The sequence below is a fragment of the Aptenodytes patagonicus genome, chromosome 7 (genome assembly GCF_965638725.1).
Source record: "Aptenodytes patagonicus chromosome 7, bAptPat1.pri.cur, whole genome shotgun sequence".
NCBI classification, from domain to species: Eukaryota; Metazoa; Chordata; class Aves; order Sphenisciformes; family Spheniscidae; genus Aptenodytes; species Aptenodytes patagonicus.
This window is the reverse complement of record NC_134955.1, coordinates 69,010,904-69,030,765: the sequence shown is the minus strand read 5'-3', so window position 1 is coordinate 69,030,765 and position 19,862 is coordinate 69,010,904. Positions and strand designations below refer to the sequence as shown.

The window sequence follows — 19,862 nt, the reverse complement described above, 5'->3', positions numbered from 1 at the left end:
TCACAGCCTATGAAAGTGCTGTCTCATGTATTTCTGAAATCGAAAGCTTTAACTTTATGAAATTCACTTGGGAACGGAGAATGAGGAAGATGAAGGAAAGTATGGAAAGAGGAGAACTGCTCTTTCAAGATCAGCAGTCTTGCGAATTGCAGTTCCTTCCTATCCTGGTTAACAACTTTGAAGCAAATGGTAAATGACTCCAGAAGTTGTTCCATGATTGGTACAGTTTGGTAATTTTATTAAAAGCTATTTTAAGGCTTCTCTAAAACAATGACAAGACTTCTTTTATTATTATAATTGGTGGGGGAAATAATATCGCAGAAAACCTGTTCAAAACCTCATTTTTTTTTCTTTTTCTTTTTTCCCCTATAGGTTTTTTAAATACGGCTAAGAAAAAGCACAATGGAGTTTTACGAGTCTACCTACTTTATCGTCCTCATTCCTTCTGTGGTTATTACAGTCATTTTCCTCTTCTTCTGGCTTTTCATGAAAGAGACTTTATATGATGAAGTCCTTGCAAAACAGAAAAGGGACCTAAAGTTTCCACCTACCAAGACTGATAAAAAGAAAATGGAGAAGAAGAAGAACAAGAAGAAAGAAGCTCAGAACGGGAACATCCACGAGTCTGACTCTGAAAGTACACCTCGGGACTTTAAGCTCTCTGATGCCCTGAGTACGGATGAAGAGCACGTCGCTCCTGTTCCCTTGAGCGTGACTGAAGCATCTACTGGTGTTAGAGAACGGAAGAAGAAGGAGAAGAAGCATAAGGCCGTTCAAGATGATCATGTAACTAAGGAGTCGGAAGGATCCAAGTCTTCAGGCAAGAAAGTAGAACCAGTCCCTGTTACAAAACAGCCCACTCCACCATCTGAATCAACAGCATCTAAGAAGAAGCCTGGGCAGAAGAAGCAGAAAAATGGAATGGGTATCTGATGTTGCATATGCTTCTTGCACAGAACGCCAAAACCGTGTTCTGCTTTTTGCAAGGCCACAGAGTGTCTCTCACAACTGTTCTGCCTGATCTCTACGGGGCAAAGCTCACTTCTAACCTTTTCCTTTTAACGAGCTATTGCATTTTTCTCCCTGTTTTCATCTGGCAGCAATGCTCTGGTTTTCCTTCTCCCATCCTTGCTTTCTTCTACTAAAGATTGTTGAGTGAAACAGAGCAGCTCGTATCTCTGCCTTGCTCTATGGTTTGGGTACTTTGCTCTCAAGCTGTCAAAATTTTGATTACCTGAAAGAAGTCATTAGATGTTTGCTGCGTGCATTCTGATGTCAAGCTATGAAAAAGCGTGGAGTCCTGAGTGTGGTTGTTCTGATAAGGAAGGGCATCTAGGGAAACTTCATAGCAGACTGTGCAAAACAGATCACTGTAAGTGCAGGCTTAACATACGAAGAGGTGTTTGGTGGCCAATTCGTGGAAAGAAGCACTTACAGCTGCTTCCCACCTGCTACACCTCTATAGTTGAATGGAACTGATGCTAAAAGAAAACCGGTCCAGCCATTGTAACTGAAACATCCAACCTAGAACAGACCGAAAACTGTAGTCAGAATCGCCTGTGACTGTCTTGACCGTATCCTCAGCAGAAGTCGATATGTCTCAGTGTGGTTGTCTGACTATGAATAGAAGTTAAAGAATAAAACCACCCAATTTCAGAAATAGGTGAAAACCGAAGTGTTTGCAGATCACCCTTTCGAGATGCAGGCATAAGAGGTTTGCTACAGGGAGTGAGGAAAAAGAATGACATTGCTGCTTGATGTGGTGGATTTTTTCTTTTTCTGAAAAAAGGGAGAAAAAAGACCCACCCACTACTGACAAAAAAAAAATCAAATCTTGTTTGTGGGTGTTCTCCGAAAATCTCTGTGGCATGGTTAAAATGTGGTCTGCAAGCACTATTCTGAGGGCAGCCACAACTAACTGTTATCCTTGATTACAGGAGCTAACACCATAACGCCCTATTGTGTGTGTCAGCTCTGACAAGAATATTATATAGCACAGGCTGTCCAAAAAGATAAAAAAATTCTCACTAGAAACAACTTTTAAAAAGGACAGTTCCCTAATGTGAAACACTTATTTTCTGCTTCTCACAGTCCCAGTAGCTATTGGGGGTGTGTGTGTGTGTAAAATACCCAAGTGGGTTTGTGGCGGGGGGGAAATAAAATGAGAAACTAATGTGGGTAACGTGCTGTCTGCTCTGTCGCAGTAAAACCTGGATTGGATTTGTTAAACTGTTACTTGCATTGCTGTATGTTCTGCTTGCAGATAAGATTCCTGTCTGTCAAAACACTAGGTGCTGTGGCTCTTGACTCTGCTAAACCTTTCTATTGCTTTGGGGTCTCGTCTGATATGGGAAGCGTATGTGTTTGTGTGTGTGTACATATATATGGATAACTTCGTGTTCTGATTTAAAATACGAGTTTCTTTTTTTTCTGGGAGTGGACTGTGGTGGTTATTACAGATTTACTGATTTAGAAGTAATGATGAGAATGTACAGAAGAGCATATTGTCTTAATTGTCTGTTACAGATGATCAAGATACTAAGACTGATTCTGTTGTATCCCCTGCCAAAAAGCAAGACCCAGTGCTGCTCCACCAGGAGATAAAGCAAGAAAATGTATCGGGAAAGAAGAAAGTCTCTGCAAAGAAGCAGAAAGCTGATAATGGTGAGAATACAGACTGTGACTTAGTTCAAATAAACCTGACTGTTAAACCTTTTTGCCATCCATACTTTAGTTTCTCTTCCTTTGGAAAAGAAACTCATAGGAGAATAACTCTTTTAATTTGAAAAAGCAGGAATTCCAGGTAGGAAAGATTGCTCAGCCTGAGATACTGTTTAATTGGATGAACATCTGGTACCACTGAACATGGGATGATGCTGTGAACCTTTCTGAGCTTTTTTTGGATCCAAACATTCACACTTGAATTGAGGAGTAATGTATTGACTTAGAGTATAAGCTGAGCAGGCTCTAAGTTGCTCTGAGCAAGGCATGTCTGGAACTGCTGCAGTCATTCTGGAACTGCTGCAGTCATCTGCCCAAACAAGACTGCGTTTTTTTTTTTTTAGCCGGTTGCTTTGACCACGTTCCTCTCTTATTGTCCTTTTGTTAGCTAGCTGTTGCTCCAACATAAACTGTTCATCTTTGCTGTCAAGGCCTTTACTGTTCGTCATCCCTCGTTCTCTGCCAAGATGCTGCTTCTTGTCTCCTCTTGGCTCAGTGTGCCTCTGTGTTTGTGTTTTTTACAATGAGTGCCGTTGTCCCTGCGGCTTTTGGGAAGAGCGTGACCATGAAGTTCTGTGAGGCCACCTTGTTAGCTTCTCAAAACTCTTCTTTATTGGGACAGCTATGAAGAAGTTGGCGGCTGGTGGACTGCTCCTGGAGTAGATGATGTTGGTCACTGTTTCCTTTATACTTTGGTCAGGTCATCAGGGTCCAGATCAGTTATGGGCCCTGGTCAGACCAGGGTGAGGTTCCAAGTAGTGTAGGGTTCCTGTATGTTATAACAACTGAAAAACTTTCAAATTATTCCTGGAAGAAACCTAGTGATGGGGAACCTAGGATGTGATTGGCTTTTGTGGATCTTCTTGTGCTTTTCCCGATGCATCTATTGCCCTTGTTTATGGTCCATAAAATGGCCCCTCAAAATCGTCTGTATGTGGCAAATAACTATCGGTACCAGCTCAGCCAGCATTAAAGCGAAGCTGTCAGTGCTACACGGGAATAGCTCATGCATTATTTAAATGCAAGCTGTTTTCATTTAAAGCCACCTCTCCAAAATGACGGAGCAAAAATTAGCTGCGGTGGCTATCTGGATTAGCCAAGACAGTACTATGGGGATTTCGGATGTTACTGATGCTGCGAAATGTCTCGTTGATATTGAATAGATTTTGAAAGGAGGGGAAGTTAAGGAGAGGAGGGGAGAAGGTGAGGATGGTAACTGGATTAGGTGGTGGATATTTCTGCTGGAGGAGAGCTCTCCTTGCTTCTGAGCTTGCAGTGTACCTGCAGGTGTTTGCTGGCTGCTTAAGTGCAAAGACTCTAGCAGGTGACACAAAAGGTCCATCTGGCCTATTCTGCTCCTTAGCAGCAGCCAGAATACAAAATTGTTTTATAACTGGCTCTCTGGCAGCCAGGAATGTGTATTTGTCTTGCACTGATTCCTGAAACCTTGCATCCCACCCAATTCCTCCTCTCTCTGGTCTGCTGCGTGGCATCTGTTGTCCATCGGCCCTTCAGTCTGGGCTGGTTGGGTCAGTGAGCTTTCCTGCCGTGGCATGGCTCCGTGCACAATGTCTTGCATACTTCAGGCAGTGGGGACCAGCAGCTCAGGAGCTGGGCAAACAGCAAAGCCAGCTCTGTTGCTGGCTGTATCTGTTGTCCCTGGTCTGTCACTCTTCCTCTTCCCTGCTTTTGTCTCGGCAGCACAGGCTGAAAAGTTCTTTGGACAGAGGCTGATCCTCACCATGTTTATACAGTGCTGTGTGAATGGTGAATGGAGACCCGAGGTCGGTCAGTACCTCCGGGTACCTCTCTGAATAGTAATGATGCCTAAAGCCTGCTCTGACAGATGAGATATCTTCATTAAGTGCAGTTGAGTTGGCATGTGAAATAAGCGTGATTGCTGTCCGTACTGCGTGTTCTGCCTAAATCGTTTGGTTCACAGGTGATGTAATCTGGGTAGAAATGCTGGCAGTAAGATGCCAGCTTCTAACAGAATAGGGACAAAAGACTTTACTATACTCACGCTTCAGGGATGCTGAACGATTTCATGTGCAGCCACAAGTAAACCAGTCTCATTGATGCTATGTGCAACTTTCTCATTAAAGTGAAATGAAAGTCAAAATGTAAAGGTTCTTCTCAGCTACTTGTTAAAATGCTAAAAGGCAGCTTTGGAAATAGAAGTTTAATTGAAGCTATTAAATTACTATGCATTAGAGACCTTTATTTAATGAACTTACCTGAAGAGCTTTAATGAGTTAAGCTGTGAAGGATAATAGAAATAGAGAGTATAACTAACTATTGAGGTTAGAGATGCTTTAATCCGACTCTCTAATACGTTATGCACCTTTTTTAAAAAGGTTGATGTTAATTATTACAAAGCTTTAACCCATCCTGTGGACTTTTGATTACAGTTTTGGTGGATGAACCTCTTATTCAAGCAACTACTTATATTCCTTTGATGGATAATTCTGATGCTGGCACTTTGGAAAAACGAGAAGTGGTTGAAGTAGCAAAACAAAACGTGAATGAGGGGATCCAGAAAAGCAGTGGCAAGAAACTGAAGACTGAAACGGATAAAGGTAAGAAACTGATAACGCAGTCTGTCTCTGGCATAGCCCGCCTGGAAACCTGAACAGGGAAAACATGCTGCGTATGTGGGGAGGGGGGATCCTCTCTTACTTGCTAGGAAGAAGTGATTTGAGGAAAACATTGTGGCTGCAGGATGCTGCTCTTGTCTGTGCTCGTTTCTCCCCTGTCCTTGGCACTGTTGAAAGGGCTTTGCGCCATCTGAATCCTTTTGACACTGACTGTAGGCTTTTGTGTTCTCTCAGTGAGCAAACGGGTGATCACAGACCACACAGATGCACGCGAGCTACTTTTACGGTAGATAGTTCAGGCATCGCTAACAGTGATGGACTCTAAACCAAGAGCTTTCGGCACAGGCTGTTGGAGTCTGCTTGAGACTGGGAGTGCAGCCTGTATGCTCTAGGGCTGTTCATGGAGCTAGCTGCGGCTGACCAGCCAGAGTGTATCTCTGACTGCAACATGGGAGTTACCTGAAGCAAATTGCCAGTGGAGATAGTCTGGCAGTTTCCAAGAAGACTTTGAATTCTCCTTTCAGTGCAGTTGGAATTGGCTGGGACAGGGGAGCTTCCCTCATACTTTCCCACAGAGGCCTGGAGTGATTCATGAGCGTTGTGTCCCACCCTGAAACTTTAAACAGGCCACTGACCTGCTCGAAGTATGCCAGACCTTACTGAGCCATGAGGTGAGACCCTCAAATTCGTGGGCAGCCAGAGAGGAGAAGGCAAGTGACTGAGCGATGATTACCTGCTCAGGTTTGTGCAGAAGGCTGGCTCTCCAACGCTGTCTGCCTGGTCACTCACTGCGCTCCTTGGAACCTCTCTTTTTAGACTTGTCTTCTAAAACGCTCACTTGAAAGCTTCCTGGCAATGCTTTGTGGTGTCTAGATTGGATTCCCGCTTGCCTGAGGCTCCTCTTGTGCTTCTGGCTCAATGGCTGTATATTACTGCCCCACAGCATCAAAGCCTCTCACGTGTACCTGTCGCTTCTCATTTCCTTTGCAAGCTGTAACCTTCTGTATGAGCTCCTAATTCTCCTGTGTCAGCTGGGATTTGCCCTCCCAATATAGGTCTTCCCCTATTCTAATTGTAAGCTTCTTGGATGCAAGGGCAAGGTCTTCCTGTCTTCAGGGAGCACGGGGCTCAGGCTGGTGCAGGCCAAGCTGCTATAGACTTCCAGCTAACCGAACCGTGTCTCAGGGCTTCGGCATAGTCCTGGTAACAGCATCATCGATAATGTCAGTGCAGCAATGATGTGATCTGAAGTCTGTGGCCAAGACTAAGTTGGTTTTAGGACCAGGAGAGAGCGTGCTAGAATCTCTCAGCGCTTCCCCCTGCCTCCTTGGAGTCTGTTATTCAGTGATTTGTTCTTATGCTTGGTAACTTCTCTTAGGGACAGCATCACCAGCACTTTTCTGTTCTTCATTCATTTTTCAAATTCTGGAGAGGTTTGGGTTGGTGTAGCTTGGTTTCACTGTCACGTTTAGTACCTATGGTGGGAAACCTGGACGCTTCTCCATGACCTCTGGGACACTTTCTGAACCAAGCATCACTTTTAAGCTTTTCCTTCCTGGGCGCCCCCCCTTTCCAGTCCTTTGATGTACTTTTGTGCACTGGTGAATATTTGACAGAGATACCGGATGCCTCGGTCTTGTGCTTCTACTTACTTAAGTTAGGGGGCCACCTAATGACCTACGTACATGCAGCCTGTTTTTTATGAACAAATGTGTTTTGTTCCTGTAAGAGCATTGATGAGTTGACTTGTGTTTCCTTGTTTGTGTCTTTTTAAACACTTACTGATTTATTTTTCCTACTGCTGAACTCCTTCTGCAGCAGTTCATTTCCAAACTTAGACTGATGGAATATTTTTCTGGTTTCCATATATTGTAATCAGAAATGTGCCAGTTCTTAAATTTGTTACCTTGTCATTTGCATACTGTTTGTGGAGCCAGGCTGTCCTTTAAATTGAGAGCTCAGTTTGAATACTGTCATAATACACTAGAAAGGACTCTTCAAGTTTTCCCACTAATGCTAATTTTCCCCCAAAATCTGTGTTATGCTTTGTTGTCTTGCTAGCAACACTATAAATGTTATCAACTGTACAAACAAAGTGGTGGGATTTTTTTTCCCCAAACTGTCAGCTGGCAGATTGTTACGGGATTTAAATTGGAGATATGTTGTTTTTGCAGAATGTTCATGACCCTTTACTTCTCGGCATTTCAGACTGAAATTAAATGTAATGCATTACAATACGCCATCACATGCTGTTTCAAGGCAAAATAAATAATTCTGTATGGAGTCCAGAGTAAACATATCCTCCCTTCTGTGTTGCAGAGAATGCTGAAGTAAAATTTAAAGACTTTGTAATGGCCATGAAGAATATGATCTTCACTGAAGATGAGGCCCGTTGCATAGTGGAGGTGTTAAAGGAAAAATCCAGTGCAATTCATGATGTCTTGCAAAAGGTGAGTGACTGCGGCTGGGGGGGGGGAGAAAAGACTATTAAATGAGCAGACATTGGAAGAGATGCTGTCAAATCAGCTATATCAATGTTCTGTTGTGACTTCTGCGTTCTGTCTTTGGAAGACTTTTTCCAGCTGGTCTGTGCTTGCTTTGCATGCAGAAAGCAGTTGTCAGATGTCTGTGTGCTGCCATCTGCCATCCCATGGGCTGGCTAGACGGGCGGACGGCTTTTGACTGCTCATAAAGAGCAGACATAACCATGGAGAATAAGGTATATAACGTAAGACTGCTGCCGCAGCTGATGCGTGTGTGTTGGCATGAGGGAAGGCTATCTGGTGACTTTCGGGAGTGATCTTTCACAAATGCGTAAATAGGATAAACTATCATAGAAATTGAGAAAAAGCTGCTGTGGCTGTGCGCTCAACCAGCTAATTCTGTGTTTTGCAAGTCTCTCCATCTTCTAAGTCTATACATTCTAGTCTGCTGAGTTCTTTGGATATTTTTCATAGGACTGTAGGACAATTCAGATCTGGAAGGGACCTCAGAGGGTCTGTAGTCCAACCTCCTACTCAAAGCAGGGCTAGTTCTGGGGTCAGCCCAGGCTGCTCAGGGCTTTATCCCGTCTGGCTTGAAACCTTCAGGGACTGAGACTGTACAACGCCTCTGGGCAACCTGTGCCAGTGCTTGGCAGTTCTTTCTTCTGTCTTAATACAAAAATTAAGAGTGGTGACCACCAACATCTTACAAATATCTACTCCTCCCTCCCATGACTCATTATGATTGTCATTTTGTGCTTGTAACATCCTGTTTGTCATACTTCAAGTCTTGCAATTTTGTATTCTTCTGCAGATATTGTACCAGAACAGAAATGCAGAACTAGATATGTGTCAACTCAATTAACGCAATATAGTAGTTTATCACATAATTTGGGTTGGAAGGGACTTCAGGAGGTCATGCAGTCCAACTGCCTGCTCAAAACAGGGTCAACATTGAATTCGGAGCAAGTTGCTTAGGGATTTGTCCAGCTGGGTCTCAAACCTCCAAGGACAGAGACTTCAGTGTCTCTCTGGGCCCCTGATTCAGTGCTTGACTGAAAACCCTGTAGTGGTACACCTGCAACGGTATCCCCTGTTTTATTCAGAACATCAGCCAGCTTGCTTGCTGTATTTGTTGTTGGTTTTCTTAAGGAATATTTTGTGTTAAAGGTAAACCTCTAGGATCAAAATGGATTCCTGGGTTTGTATACAACCAAAAAATGTAGGTTTCTGTAGATGGAAATGTGAATGTTTTCCTATCTGTAGCTCATACAAGATGTTGACAATGTGTTTTGTGTATGTATGCAGTACAATACCATTAAAGGAGAACTTCCAAACAAATTCAGAGTGGGTTTAGGGGGCTGACACTCCTCTCTGCTGCTTCAGTTACCAGACTTCATTGAGTGAAGTCTGAGTGCAAATTTTAGAAGGTTTGCCCCTTGTTGCAGCTACTTCATTTTAGGACCAGTGTACAAGTGGCAGGACCGTGGGGATCGTTGCTCTAGTTCTGTTCCCTGTGTATCTCTGAAATGTCGTGTGTCAGTGTGCCAGCAGAAACGTAATTACGTCAGCTGGAGGCTCTCCTGTGAAGTGGAAGGAGAGACCAGATCAGCCTTCCCTTCTTCCCTTTGTAGCGAGATGCTTCAAGAGACTAAATTTGTAGTTGTAATCCAAGCTGGGTTATACCTGCTTTGAGTGTGGGTTGGACCAGGTGATCTTGGATCTCAATTATTGAATGATTCAGCATCTCTGCATCTTTTTCCTTTATTTCTCTTAATGGCTGTTCTTTTTTCCCCAGTGCTACCACAGCAGCTCTCTTCCAATGTGGAAGCACCTTAAGAGCCCATTTATTCTCTTAATTGGTTTCAGTGTGTTTTGAAAATGCATTTCCTTGTCTAATGAAGTCAGTGCTGCAGGATCCATTAGCAGCAGAACTGGGTACTGGTGGTGCCACGTATGCCGTGCAGATGGATGATTCGGGGGCAGGAAGGGGTGTTTCTTCCCCTCAGGTTTGCTCTGCTGCCTGCTAGTGTGCTGTGCAAGTACTTCTGGCATGTATGATCGTTTTTGTATACTCTTCCTGCAGGCTAGCAAGGCTGAGTCGGCTGCAGCTGTACATCAGCTACAAGACAAAGAAAAAATGCTTGCTGCGATGAAGGAGGAGGCAGCTGTTGCAAAGGAGCAGTGCAAGCAGCTAACCCAGGTAAATATAAAGAGGTTCAGGTGTATAGAGAGCTGTGGGAGAGGAGCAGGGGCTTGTAGGACTAGCAGCCAGCGAATGTTGATTTACTGAGGTTAGTATAAATTGAAAGATGGATATTTTTTTTTTGTATGGGGAAAGCTTACCAAGACACTATGTTTGGTTTTATGATGCTATTAATGTATTTATGCGGAGTTATTTTCCAGAGAGTTCATTTACTGAGACTCTTAAGCTGAGACTACTTTTCTTTTCAAAAGGTTACTTTAAAAACACTTCCTTCATGAGTATAATATGCTTTTGTGGATGCAAATATTAAACACCTTTTCCGCATTGCAGTTTTAAATTGGTACGTATTCTAGCATTTCATGCTTGTGTGTTTCTAGGCACACCAATCATCAGTTTTCTTCAAGAAGGAAGTTACAGAAAGTGTAGACTGCCTGCTTAGCCCCTTGAGTTGCAGCTCTGATTGCTTTAGACGTACAGGGCTGCTGATGCACCACTGTCAAGACTAGTTTATGAAACTTGACTCTTTTTTTACGAAAGTTTCAGAGGAAATGAGTTACAGTAGAACAAATAATTAGGCAGATACGGAGTGAATTGGAGACTTTTCTGGGTGGAGGATTCTTTGTTTTGGCTAGTTTGGAAGCACACGGGCATTAGGCTCAGGAAGGTCGTGTTGTGGGACAAAAGTTGAGCACAGAAAGCTGGGTGGCTGAAGATGGGAGCGGAATGGCCAGAGGACATGGGAATTGGGAGCCTTGGCAGATGAGAAGGGAAGAAGGGAGTGGGTATTGTGTGAGCTCCTGGCAGGGCACAGGTATGTGTATATTTGCAGGTGGGATCAAGAGGTTTGGTAACTGTAGGGAGAAAGGACTTGTGATGTGTTTGGAGGGGAAAAAAGAAACTCTGGCTCAGGATTGCAGAGTGGAAGGAGTATCTGCTGCGAAAGAAACAGAGGGAATGTATGAAGGAGCCTGGGTGTGGGGGAGGCTGATGTGGTTGGGGAAAACACATCTGCAAAGTGGTGCCTGCAAAGGCAAGGCAGGAGCTGTGTCATCAGGGGTTTTTGCCATCTGGATTGGGGGAGGGAAGGGAGAAGGAGAAATAAATAGGCATTCCTGAAAGCAAAGTTGCTGCACTGCTAAAGTATCAGGATAAACAAAGGGAAAAAGCTCAGCTTGACTGACGAAAAGCTCTTATCTTCTAATTAATGTGTTTCTCCGAAAACACTGCCAAAAGCTACGGAGGGACTTTAAGGTGCAGAGATGTTCCTGCAGGGGTGTTGATAAAGATAACTGGAGAGGATAAATGAGAGCAAGAGGTGCCTGACCTTGGAGGTATTTGGCAAAACACAAGCTAGGTGAAAGTTAATCTTCCCGGGATCTCTGGCACTGCCTTGACAAGGTAGCCGAGTTAGTGAGGACTGCAGATGGATGGTGGAATTGGTGGAGGGGTAGAAGGAAGCTGCAGTATGTCCTGGTGCCCTTCTTTTTGTTGCATCTTAGCAGATGCAGATATAACATGGAGAAGGCTGTTTACACTGTATTTGCAGAAGTGACTTAAAACGTCTGGTGTGACTCAAGTTCCTAAATGCCTCTGTGAACATGGGCTTGGGAACTCATGTCACGTAGTTCGTTCAGGGGGAACAGCCTCCTGAAGCTCGTAAGTTGGATCTGAAAGAGCATAGCTTTTATTTAAATTAAAATGTGGAAAAAGCGATAATTACTCTGAAGAGATGGAGGGTGTTCAAGCTAATAATTTAGAGCACTTAAATTATCTGTCAAGGCTCCCTGGCACTGTAAGGAGCTGCGTGCTGTGCTGCGTAGCTGGAGACACCTGAAGCTTAGATGGTACAAATACCTCGTTCTATGATGGGAGCTTGCTGAAAGCTGCAGTTAATGTTTTTTCTTGCTACAGCAAGTGCATTTATATTGCAGAGGAGCAGCTCTATGGATTTCTCAGGTGTCTGGGTTGAATTACTAGCTAATAAATGATTAATCTAAATAGCTTTCAAATGAAAATACACATTGCTATAATATGGCGTCATGCTGGTGGGATTCAGGGCTTCTCTGGCTGTTGCTGGGTACTAATAGCCCATCTCCTCTGGCAAAACTGTTGGCTTTGCAACCTTCTACAAAGCAATTATTTGCTCTAAAGTGCTCTGTAGTTTTGCCACAGTTTACCCGTGTTCTTCCATTTTGCTAAACTTGGGATGAAAATCTAAGCTCTGCCCTATGTGATATCCGTGGTTTTAATTGTTAGGACTCCGTGTAATTTGGCCAAACTCGATAGAAATAAGACTCCAGCTCTTCTGAGACAACAGAAGATCAGTGTTTAAATTGGCAAACCTCTTTTTAATAAATGTGAAATTATGCTGATCCTAAATCCTTATAGAGGTGCTGGAAGCGTGGTCAGGTCTAATGCTGTAATTTCTGAGCGAAGATTGATGCTGACTTTGGTTTGATGCACGCTTGCTGTATTTTTAGTTATCTTAAACCACTCGCTCTTAGACTCTAGAAAGGAGCAGTAGATAACTTCTTTCCCTTTTTCCTTTCACTCCCACCCAAGGAGCTCGTTGCAGAAAAGGAGAGAAACGGCTTGCTCACAGCGAAAATGCGAGAGCGCATCAACACGCTAGAAAAGGAGCATGGCACTTTTCAGAGTAAAATACATGTTAGCTACCAAGAATCTCAGCAGATGAAGATAAAGGTAAATGCTTTACCAAAACCGTTCGAGCTGATGTTCACGCGCAAGCAGATCAGTGCTGAGAAACCTTTGCTTTAGCCAGGCTGCAGCATTTGTTGTTTGCTCAGACAGAAATTGGCTTCACTAGTTACCGTGAGCCTTGAACGCAGTGTGCTGGTAGCTGGTGCTATAACACATCTGCATGAGTGTGGGAAACTTTGTGGAGGTTTCCTGACTTAAAAGAAAGACAAGATGTTCTCATAGGTGACTTCAGTAGTCTGTAAAAGACCATTGCTAGCTAGGCAGCTGGTCTCTGATCTTGGTTACTTTTTTGCTTCGTGGTATTCTGCTGAAATGTTATTCAATTAAAGCGTAAAATCTAACTGCAATAGTCAACTTCAGAGAGCCACTAATGCTGATAATGTTTTACCAGCTGATAAATCTCACTTTTTAAATTATAGTACAGAGTGCCACCATAGCATAATATACAAGAAAAATCATTGCCTGGGAGAGTGCTTTGCTGAAAGTATTTGAAGGGCAGACACTTGCATTTTTTAAGACCCTTGTTACTATCTCCTGAAGTTGCATTATAATGGAGTGAGTGACCTCAGAAGAGTTTTTCATGAGATTGAAAAGTTTGACTTAAAGTTTTCTGAGAAAAATGGCCCCTCTTACACCAACTTGACTGGTGCTTAGATTTGACATTCTAGTATCTTTTCCTATATAAATGTCACAGCATGAAGCCCAGCATGTGAACTTTCCAGCTTTAATACTGTATTTTCTGTCTCAGCACTTTGGAGAGTAGCATCTCTGCAGCTTTGGAGCAGAACTACATTCTCCAGAGCAAAGACAACTTCCTTCGAACCTATACAGACAACTGCATAACGAGAGGGTCTTACTGTTGGCTGGGGAGGGTGACCAAGATCCGGGCACGACTGGGTGGCTTTTGCAAATGCTGCTGTCGCAGGCAAAGCTGGAGAAAGGATTCGCAGAGGAACCAGTGCTCTGGTTCTGCTCCCCCTGCTGATGTGCTGTATCATTGCAGAGAAGCTGAAACTTAACTGTCCAAGCTTCCAGTTACATGGGGCTTGTGCCCTTGCTTCTATTGGGATCTTGTATATCTGTTGGCATTAAAAGAAAAAAAAAAAGGGGGGGGGGGAACCAAGAGAATGCCCAACAAACATTCAAGGACCAGCTTTTTACATGTGTTGGTGCTGAATTGGAGGTGGCTGCCCTACAAGGGACTGCTATCTCCTGCTGTGGTTGTTACGCAAACATTTGTTTGGATTTTTTTTTGTATACAAAATCCTTGTTGGTGAGTCAGCCATTTGATGAAACTGGGTCTTGGAAATGGTGTCAGCCATATCTACAAACGGGCACTGGTAGAAGAAGTGTTATAGCTGTATGTGCTTGAGGATTTTCAAAGCAGGCTGTTGGGCTGTAAGACCAGCTATGCTGTCGTCTGCATATGCAGATTCCATTTTTTTTCCCTTTGAATCCTGTTGTTTGATTTTGTTTGCACTATTCCAAAGCAGCCTTAGGTTATCAGGGCTTCTCTCTGTCTCAGTTTCAAACTGTGTTGGAAATGCAATTGAAGCATAATATTGCCTAAATAAAGGATCTATTTCATAATCTTGACTTCAGGATATTAGATGAGAAATAGCCTTTTGCAATGTACGTGCTATAATATGTGTATTATTAGTTATTTTATACTTTTTCTGCTTTGCTTAAAGGCTTTGTAAACTTCTAGTGTTAATTCACAGTGCATTTATTTTATTTCCTTTTGGAAAAGTAATATGTTGCTATCCAGTTATTGACAAGTATGTAAAGTTATACAGCTGAGCAGTCGGTGTCCTAAGTAACACTTGCGTAGTCTTTTAAACAAGCAAACAAAAAAGGTTGCCTTGATAAATAGGTTGATACACTGGTATAAAAGGAAACCGGTGCTTTTATTTGAGCAAGAGGGTCTGACTTGCAGAGTTTAATTTAAGAGTGGGTGTGTGAGGAAGGATGTAAAGCTGCCCCTCTCCCAAAAAATCCACTTAGTTTTATTTACTTGTAACTATAGGTAAGATATCACAATAGTTTAAGTTATTGGGGTTTTTTATTTCTCCTTAGTTTAATTTTTTTTGAAATTGATCTTTTCTTCCCCATCAGTTCCAGCAACTCCGTGAGCAGATGGAGGCAGAAATAAGCCACCTGAAGCAGGAAAACGGTATCCTGAGAGATGCTGTCAGTACTTCTACCAATCAAATGGAGAGCAAGTATGTTAGCAGCTACTCGGAGCTCTGTGTGTTTTTAAGCCTTCCCTGAAGAGTTGTTCTGGCTTCTGCTCCTTTTGTTTCCATCTCCTTGGCTGTCTCTGAATTTGTGGTTAAACTAGAACACCGTTATTTTGGGCTGGGGAGGTAGCTATTTGTATTTGCATTGAGCCAAGGCTTTCAAAACAGGTTACTGTCTCTTATCAATTTGAAGCCTGAGCTTTCAGAGGGTGGGTGCTGAGGCTTCAACAGAAAAGTGCAGAAGTGCTCAGCCACGGTTGGTGTTTTTGGCAGGGTATGTATCCTTTCCCCTGGGGCTTTAGGAGCGGTGCTGACGCTGGCCTCTTGGGAGAACAACAGCTCTAAACTTATAAATCAGTCTTGCAATAAGAAAAAAATACCAACACCCTGCAGTTGGCGATACCGCTGGGGCAGCACTTGGATTTATCTGCTGGTGTTGCAGATGTTTGGAGAAACAAAAAGGCATCTCAAGGTTTCATCTTCTGTGAGTTATGACTTAGGCTGTCCCTGAGCTGGCAGAGGGTTGTATATATTGTGGTAAAAGCTGAGCGCCCCGGTAAGGTGCGTAGTCAGGCGGGTGAATTGCTGCCAGTGGGCCCCTGCCTATAGAAAGCAAAACCGGCACTTTATGTGCTCTCAGATATTTGTTACTGTTGGAGACGAGAGTGTCAAAACCACTGTCAGGACTTGGAAAGGGCTCAGTATCTTCCTTTTCTGGCTATGCTGTTCTTGCAGAGGTGCTGCTTCTACACAAGACCTTTCTGTTAACAGCTTCTGCACTGCCAAGCGCAGCTCACAGAGGTGTGTTCCACTCCCTGTGCGTGTCCTGCTGGGGCAGGTTGATACAATGAGCACTCGGAGAAGGGTAGTGATACCCTGATTTTAGATGTCCTGTTTGTAGAAATGAAGCATCATTATCTCTTAGACAGTTATCTTAAAATCCTTAATTCAGGCAAACTTAAGATGAAAATAAAACGCTTTTTATTTGCTTAGACACAAAGGGGAGCCTTTTAAAATTCTTCCCTTGGCCTATGCAAATGCATCTTCTCTCCCTAAGTGAGAGTGCATCAGAGATCTTCATAAGTTAATAGACAAGTGAAGGCCAGGAGGCAACTTATAGTCTGAAGAGATGCATGCAGTTAGTAGTCCAGGAGGAATAGTCTTGAGTAAGTCTGAGATCAATAATCCTTTATGGGAAGAGGAAAGGAATGTGAATTTCAGTGTGAGACCTTTCCTTATGCTGAGCCTCTCTAGTTTATATAAGCCTGTCCAAATTATGCCCATCAGCTTGCAAACGTTTTAAAGGAACTGATGCTTGTGGCTTATTGCTGACCTTTTGTTTCTGACTCAGTGGGTTGTAGCTGCTGTGCTGATGGCCGAGAGTACCTCACCCTCATCCCTTTCCTAGGATGGGGGGGGGAGGGGGGGAGAAAAACCACAAACAACCCACCCAGTACAGCCCTCTGGCTGCAAATATAGGACTTGGTGTTGATATTTGAGTAGCTGTTGTTATGGCCTATGCTTCTTGTAAAAAAAAAAAAAACAAAAAAAAACCAAAAAAACATTTTCACAGCTTTTTTTTTTATTTTTAGGCAGTCGGCTGAACTGAACAAACTGCGGCAGGATTATGCTAGGCTGGTGAATGAGCTGGGAGAGAAGAGCAGTAAGCTGCAGCAAGAGGAGCTCCAGAAGAAGAACGCAGAGCAGGCAGTTGCTCAGCTAAAGGTGACTTTTGGGTTTTCTCTGCCTGTCGAGCTGCGCTCAAGGCTTTATCTGAGCCAAGTTCTGAATCGGGTGGGATGTGAGGTGTGTGAGAATCGCTTTAGCTGTTTCCTTGGCCACTAAATCTCTGTTGTCTTTATATGTGCAAGTATCTATTTTCAGATAGGCTGAGCCAGTCTATGGGTTGGCTTAATGTTTTTGTTCAGTACTCTGGGTTTTGAGTGATTACAAACCTCCTTATGAAGTGAAACTTACCCTTCCAGGTAAATATTTTAAAAAGATTAACTGGTGATGTTGAACTTTGCTTTCTATGAGTGTACAATTCCAGCAAGATCTGATATTTTGGAGTTGTTCATCCAGATGGCATTGTCCTTGTGTGATTTTTATTTGAAACTACATGCTTAAATGTATGTTTACATTTTTAAATAAATTTACATTTTAACTCTTCAAGTATATGGACTGGCTTCTGGATGAATCTCTCTCCTTTTCTTTGGAAGAAAAGGTCTTTTGTATTAGGTTTTTTTTTTCAGAAGAGAAACCTAGTGTTTTCGGGTGAGAATACCAATCCAGAGCTCGTTACTTTTTTCATATTTGCAATTAAGTCTTAGTTACCAGAAGTTCTCCCTGCCTCTAGCCCTTGCAGGTGGAGAGTTGGTATCTAGAGTTGAGATATGTTTTAATTACTAGATGCAGATTTATGTGATGCATAGCTAGTCTGGCTTCTAATGTTAATTCTGAACTTGCAGGGCAAAGATGCTATACTTTCATATTACAGAAACCATCCTGTTAGGAGCCTATAATGAAATCCTGTTCACAATTTGCCTTTCAAATTAATAGGCTAAACTCCTCTAGGAGGAGGATTACAGGGCACTCTGTCTCTCTGATGTGCCCTAATAGATGTAAGAAACAATTTTACTTCATTGCCATATGTTCAGGGAATAGCACCGAAGAGATGCACTCTGAATGTTTCAAAAAGAAATTAAAGATTAGACTTCTTTTCATCAACTCTCTTTTCAATATGAAGGTCCAGCAGCAGGAAGCGGAGAGAAGATGGGAAGAAATCCAGGCTTATCTCAGGAAAAGAACAGCAGAACACGAAGCAGCACAACAAGGCATGTATCACAAAATTCCCAAATAACACTTACTGCACTGATTTGGCTGTTGCCATTTGTAAAAAAGGGTGTTATTGAGTAAATGGCTTAAATAAAGCTCAGGTGAAGTCAGTACTGCTTCAGCACCCTGGGGAAATAGTATGTTGTGGTACCAGTTAGTCTGAATGCTGATGAGAGCGCTGAACCTTGGCTTGCTGGAATGAGGCTTCTAATCAGCCTCCCTGTTTACAGTGAAAGTTATTTCCCCCAAAGTTAAATATTTACTTCTGAATTAAAATCCTGACATTTCTGCTACAGATGTGCAGAATAAGCTTGTGGCCAAAGACAATGAAATCCAGAGCTTGCACAGTAAACTTACTGATACAATGGTGTCAAAACAGCAGCTGGAGCAGAGGATGTTGCAGTTAATGGAGGCTGAGCAAAAGAGAGCTACTGCGGAGGACTCCATGCAAATGCAGGTGCAGGTAGTATTGCTCAAGTATCTTAAGGGTTTGGTTTTTTTCCCTCCCACTTTGTGCCTATGGAAACACAGTAATATCCTTGAAATGCTGCTTGTAGTAAAGCTTTTCCACTGAATAAAGAATGAGAAAACTGTGTGCCAGTCTATCATCCGGCAACTTATGAAGTGAGACCTTGTGTGTGTGGTGCTGTGAGGAGGTCTGGGGCCATCTCCGACCGGAGGAGCACTCTGGGCAAGTCAGGAAAACGTGCTGACCCAGGCAATTTCCCAAGCTGTGAAATGACGCCGTGGTCTGGGGAACACCCTGGAAGAGCAGCCATGTACCTTTGTGTGAGCTCTTCTGGAGTCATCTTTTTCCTCCTGGCATCAAGCGGTGAGAGGCAGTGTGGACATAGCTCTTGAGGGCTTCAGGGAAACCAAACGGCGTACGGTTGGGGCAGGGAGTATTTTTCTCTTGATACAGAACAGGTTCTTAGGCTTCTACTCAAACTGGTTGATCTTAGTGGGGAGAAAAACAGCATCTTTGAAAACTGTCTGACATGCAAATGCTAAACTATTCTTACTAACGTAATCATGGCTAAGAGCTAATCCTAGCAAAAGTTGACTAGCTGCAGATCTCAGCCTGCTTTTCTTTCTGTGCTCTCTTACAAGGAGCTGATAGAGCAGAATGATGCTTTGAATGCTCAGCTTCAGAAGTTTCATTCACAAATGGCAGCCCAGGTACAGCATGTTCTCAGACTTTCTTTTGTAGTCATGAATTGTGAACTTTCATTAAAAGTCAGATTTTTTTTTTTTTTTCTGTCGCTGGATATGAGATATGTAATGCTGAAAGCAAAGACTTGTTAGCATCCTCTTTTCTAATGTTTCTCAAACTGGTTTAAAACTCAAGCTTCTGCTGTCCTTTTGGGGGAAAAAATCCACTTATTTCCTCCTGTAGTGGCTTTCATTTATAACCGAAAGGTAGAATACCTTTTTTGAATGTTTGTTTTCTGTAGCTTTGCATGTGTACAATTCTGTTGTGGTTCTTTGGTCTTTTTGCAGTCTTCCTGTGAACCACCTGATCATACTTTTCCCTTGTGCATCAGGTTGAGAAAGTGTCTTATGGTAGCTCCCATATAAAGCTGTTTGTTCTTTCCAGTGGTGATTTCTGTGCAGAAAAAAGGGGGGGGAAACCCAAAACCCGCTAAAACCCCACCAAACCCGCACAATGCCTTTCTCAATTCTTTTAGTGTCTAAAATTTTAGCTTGACTAGTTTCTTTGAAATGATTTCTGTTGTAAATACTATGTAAAACCTCAGAGTCACTGAAGTTGCTTCCATGTAGAGCTAGCTCACGGAAATCAGCTCAGAAAGGCCGTAACTCCTGTGGGCACAAATGGAGGCTGTTCCTGTGCAGTTGGGTGCTGCATTCTTTAAGCATGGACGTCCTTGATGTAGTTTGATTAGATTCGGCATCAGACTGAAAATGTGTCATTTGGCTTTGCTTGAAGAGCTTTAACCCAGTGGGTGGGGAGAGTAGTGAAGGAAGAGGCACTCCGGATTTACAGCATCTTCATGACCTACTCCTCTCATCCCAGTCCTTTAAAAGGGCTTTGAAAATA

The 19,862-nt window shown here is 43.0% G+C and overlaps 1 protein-coding gene across 13 annotated transcripts in view; it reads left to right on the top strand.

Annotated features, from left to right (window-relative positions):
* The window catches only part of KTN1 (kinectin 1), a 79,397-nt gene that overhangs the window by 23,060 nt on the left and 36,475 nt on the right, over window positions 1-19,862 (top strand). For 10 of the 13 annotated variants that reach the window (XM_076345708.1, XM_076345707.1, XM_076345705.1 and 7 more), the window contains 11 exons: window positions 373-925; window positions 2,527-2,664; window positions 5,133-5,300; window positions 7,638-7,768; window positions 9,888-10,004; window positions 12,570-12,710; window positions 14,844-14,950; window positions 16,561-16,693; window positions 17,715-17,802; window positions 18,100-18,266; window positions 18,914-18,982. In XM_076345708.1, the coding sequence (XP_076201823.1) occupies window positions 403-925; window positions 2,527-2,664; window positions 5,133-5,300; window positions 7,638-7,768; window positions 9,888-10,004; window positions 12,570-12,710; window positions 14,844-14,950; window positions 16,561-16,693; window positions 17,715-17,802; window positions 18,100-18,266; window positions 18,914-18,982 (1,782 nt within the window). In that variant the 5' untranslated portion in view covers window positions 373-402. The remainder of the gene's footprint in view (window positions 1-372; window positions 926-2,526; window positions 2,665-5,132; window positions 5,301-7,637; window positions 7,769-9,887; window positions 10,005-12,569; window positions 12,711-14,843; window positions 14,951-16,560; window positions 16,694-17,714; window positions 17,803-18,099; window positions 18,267-18,913; window positions 18,983-19,862) is intronic. The other 3 variants (XM_076345706.1, XM_076345699.1, XM_076345703.1) reach the window with 2 other exon arrangements.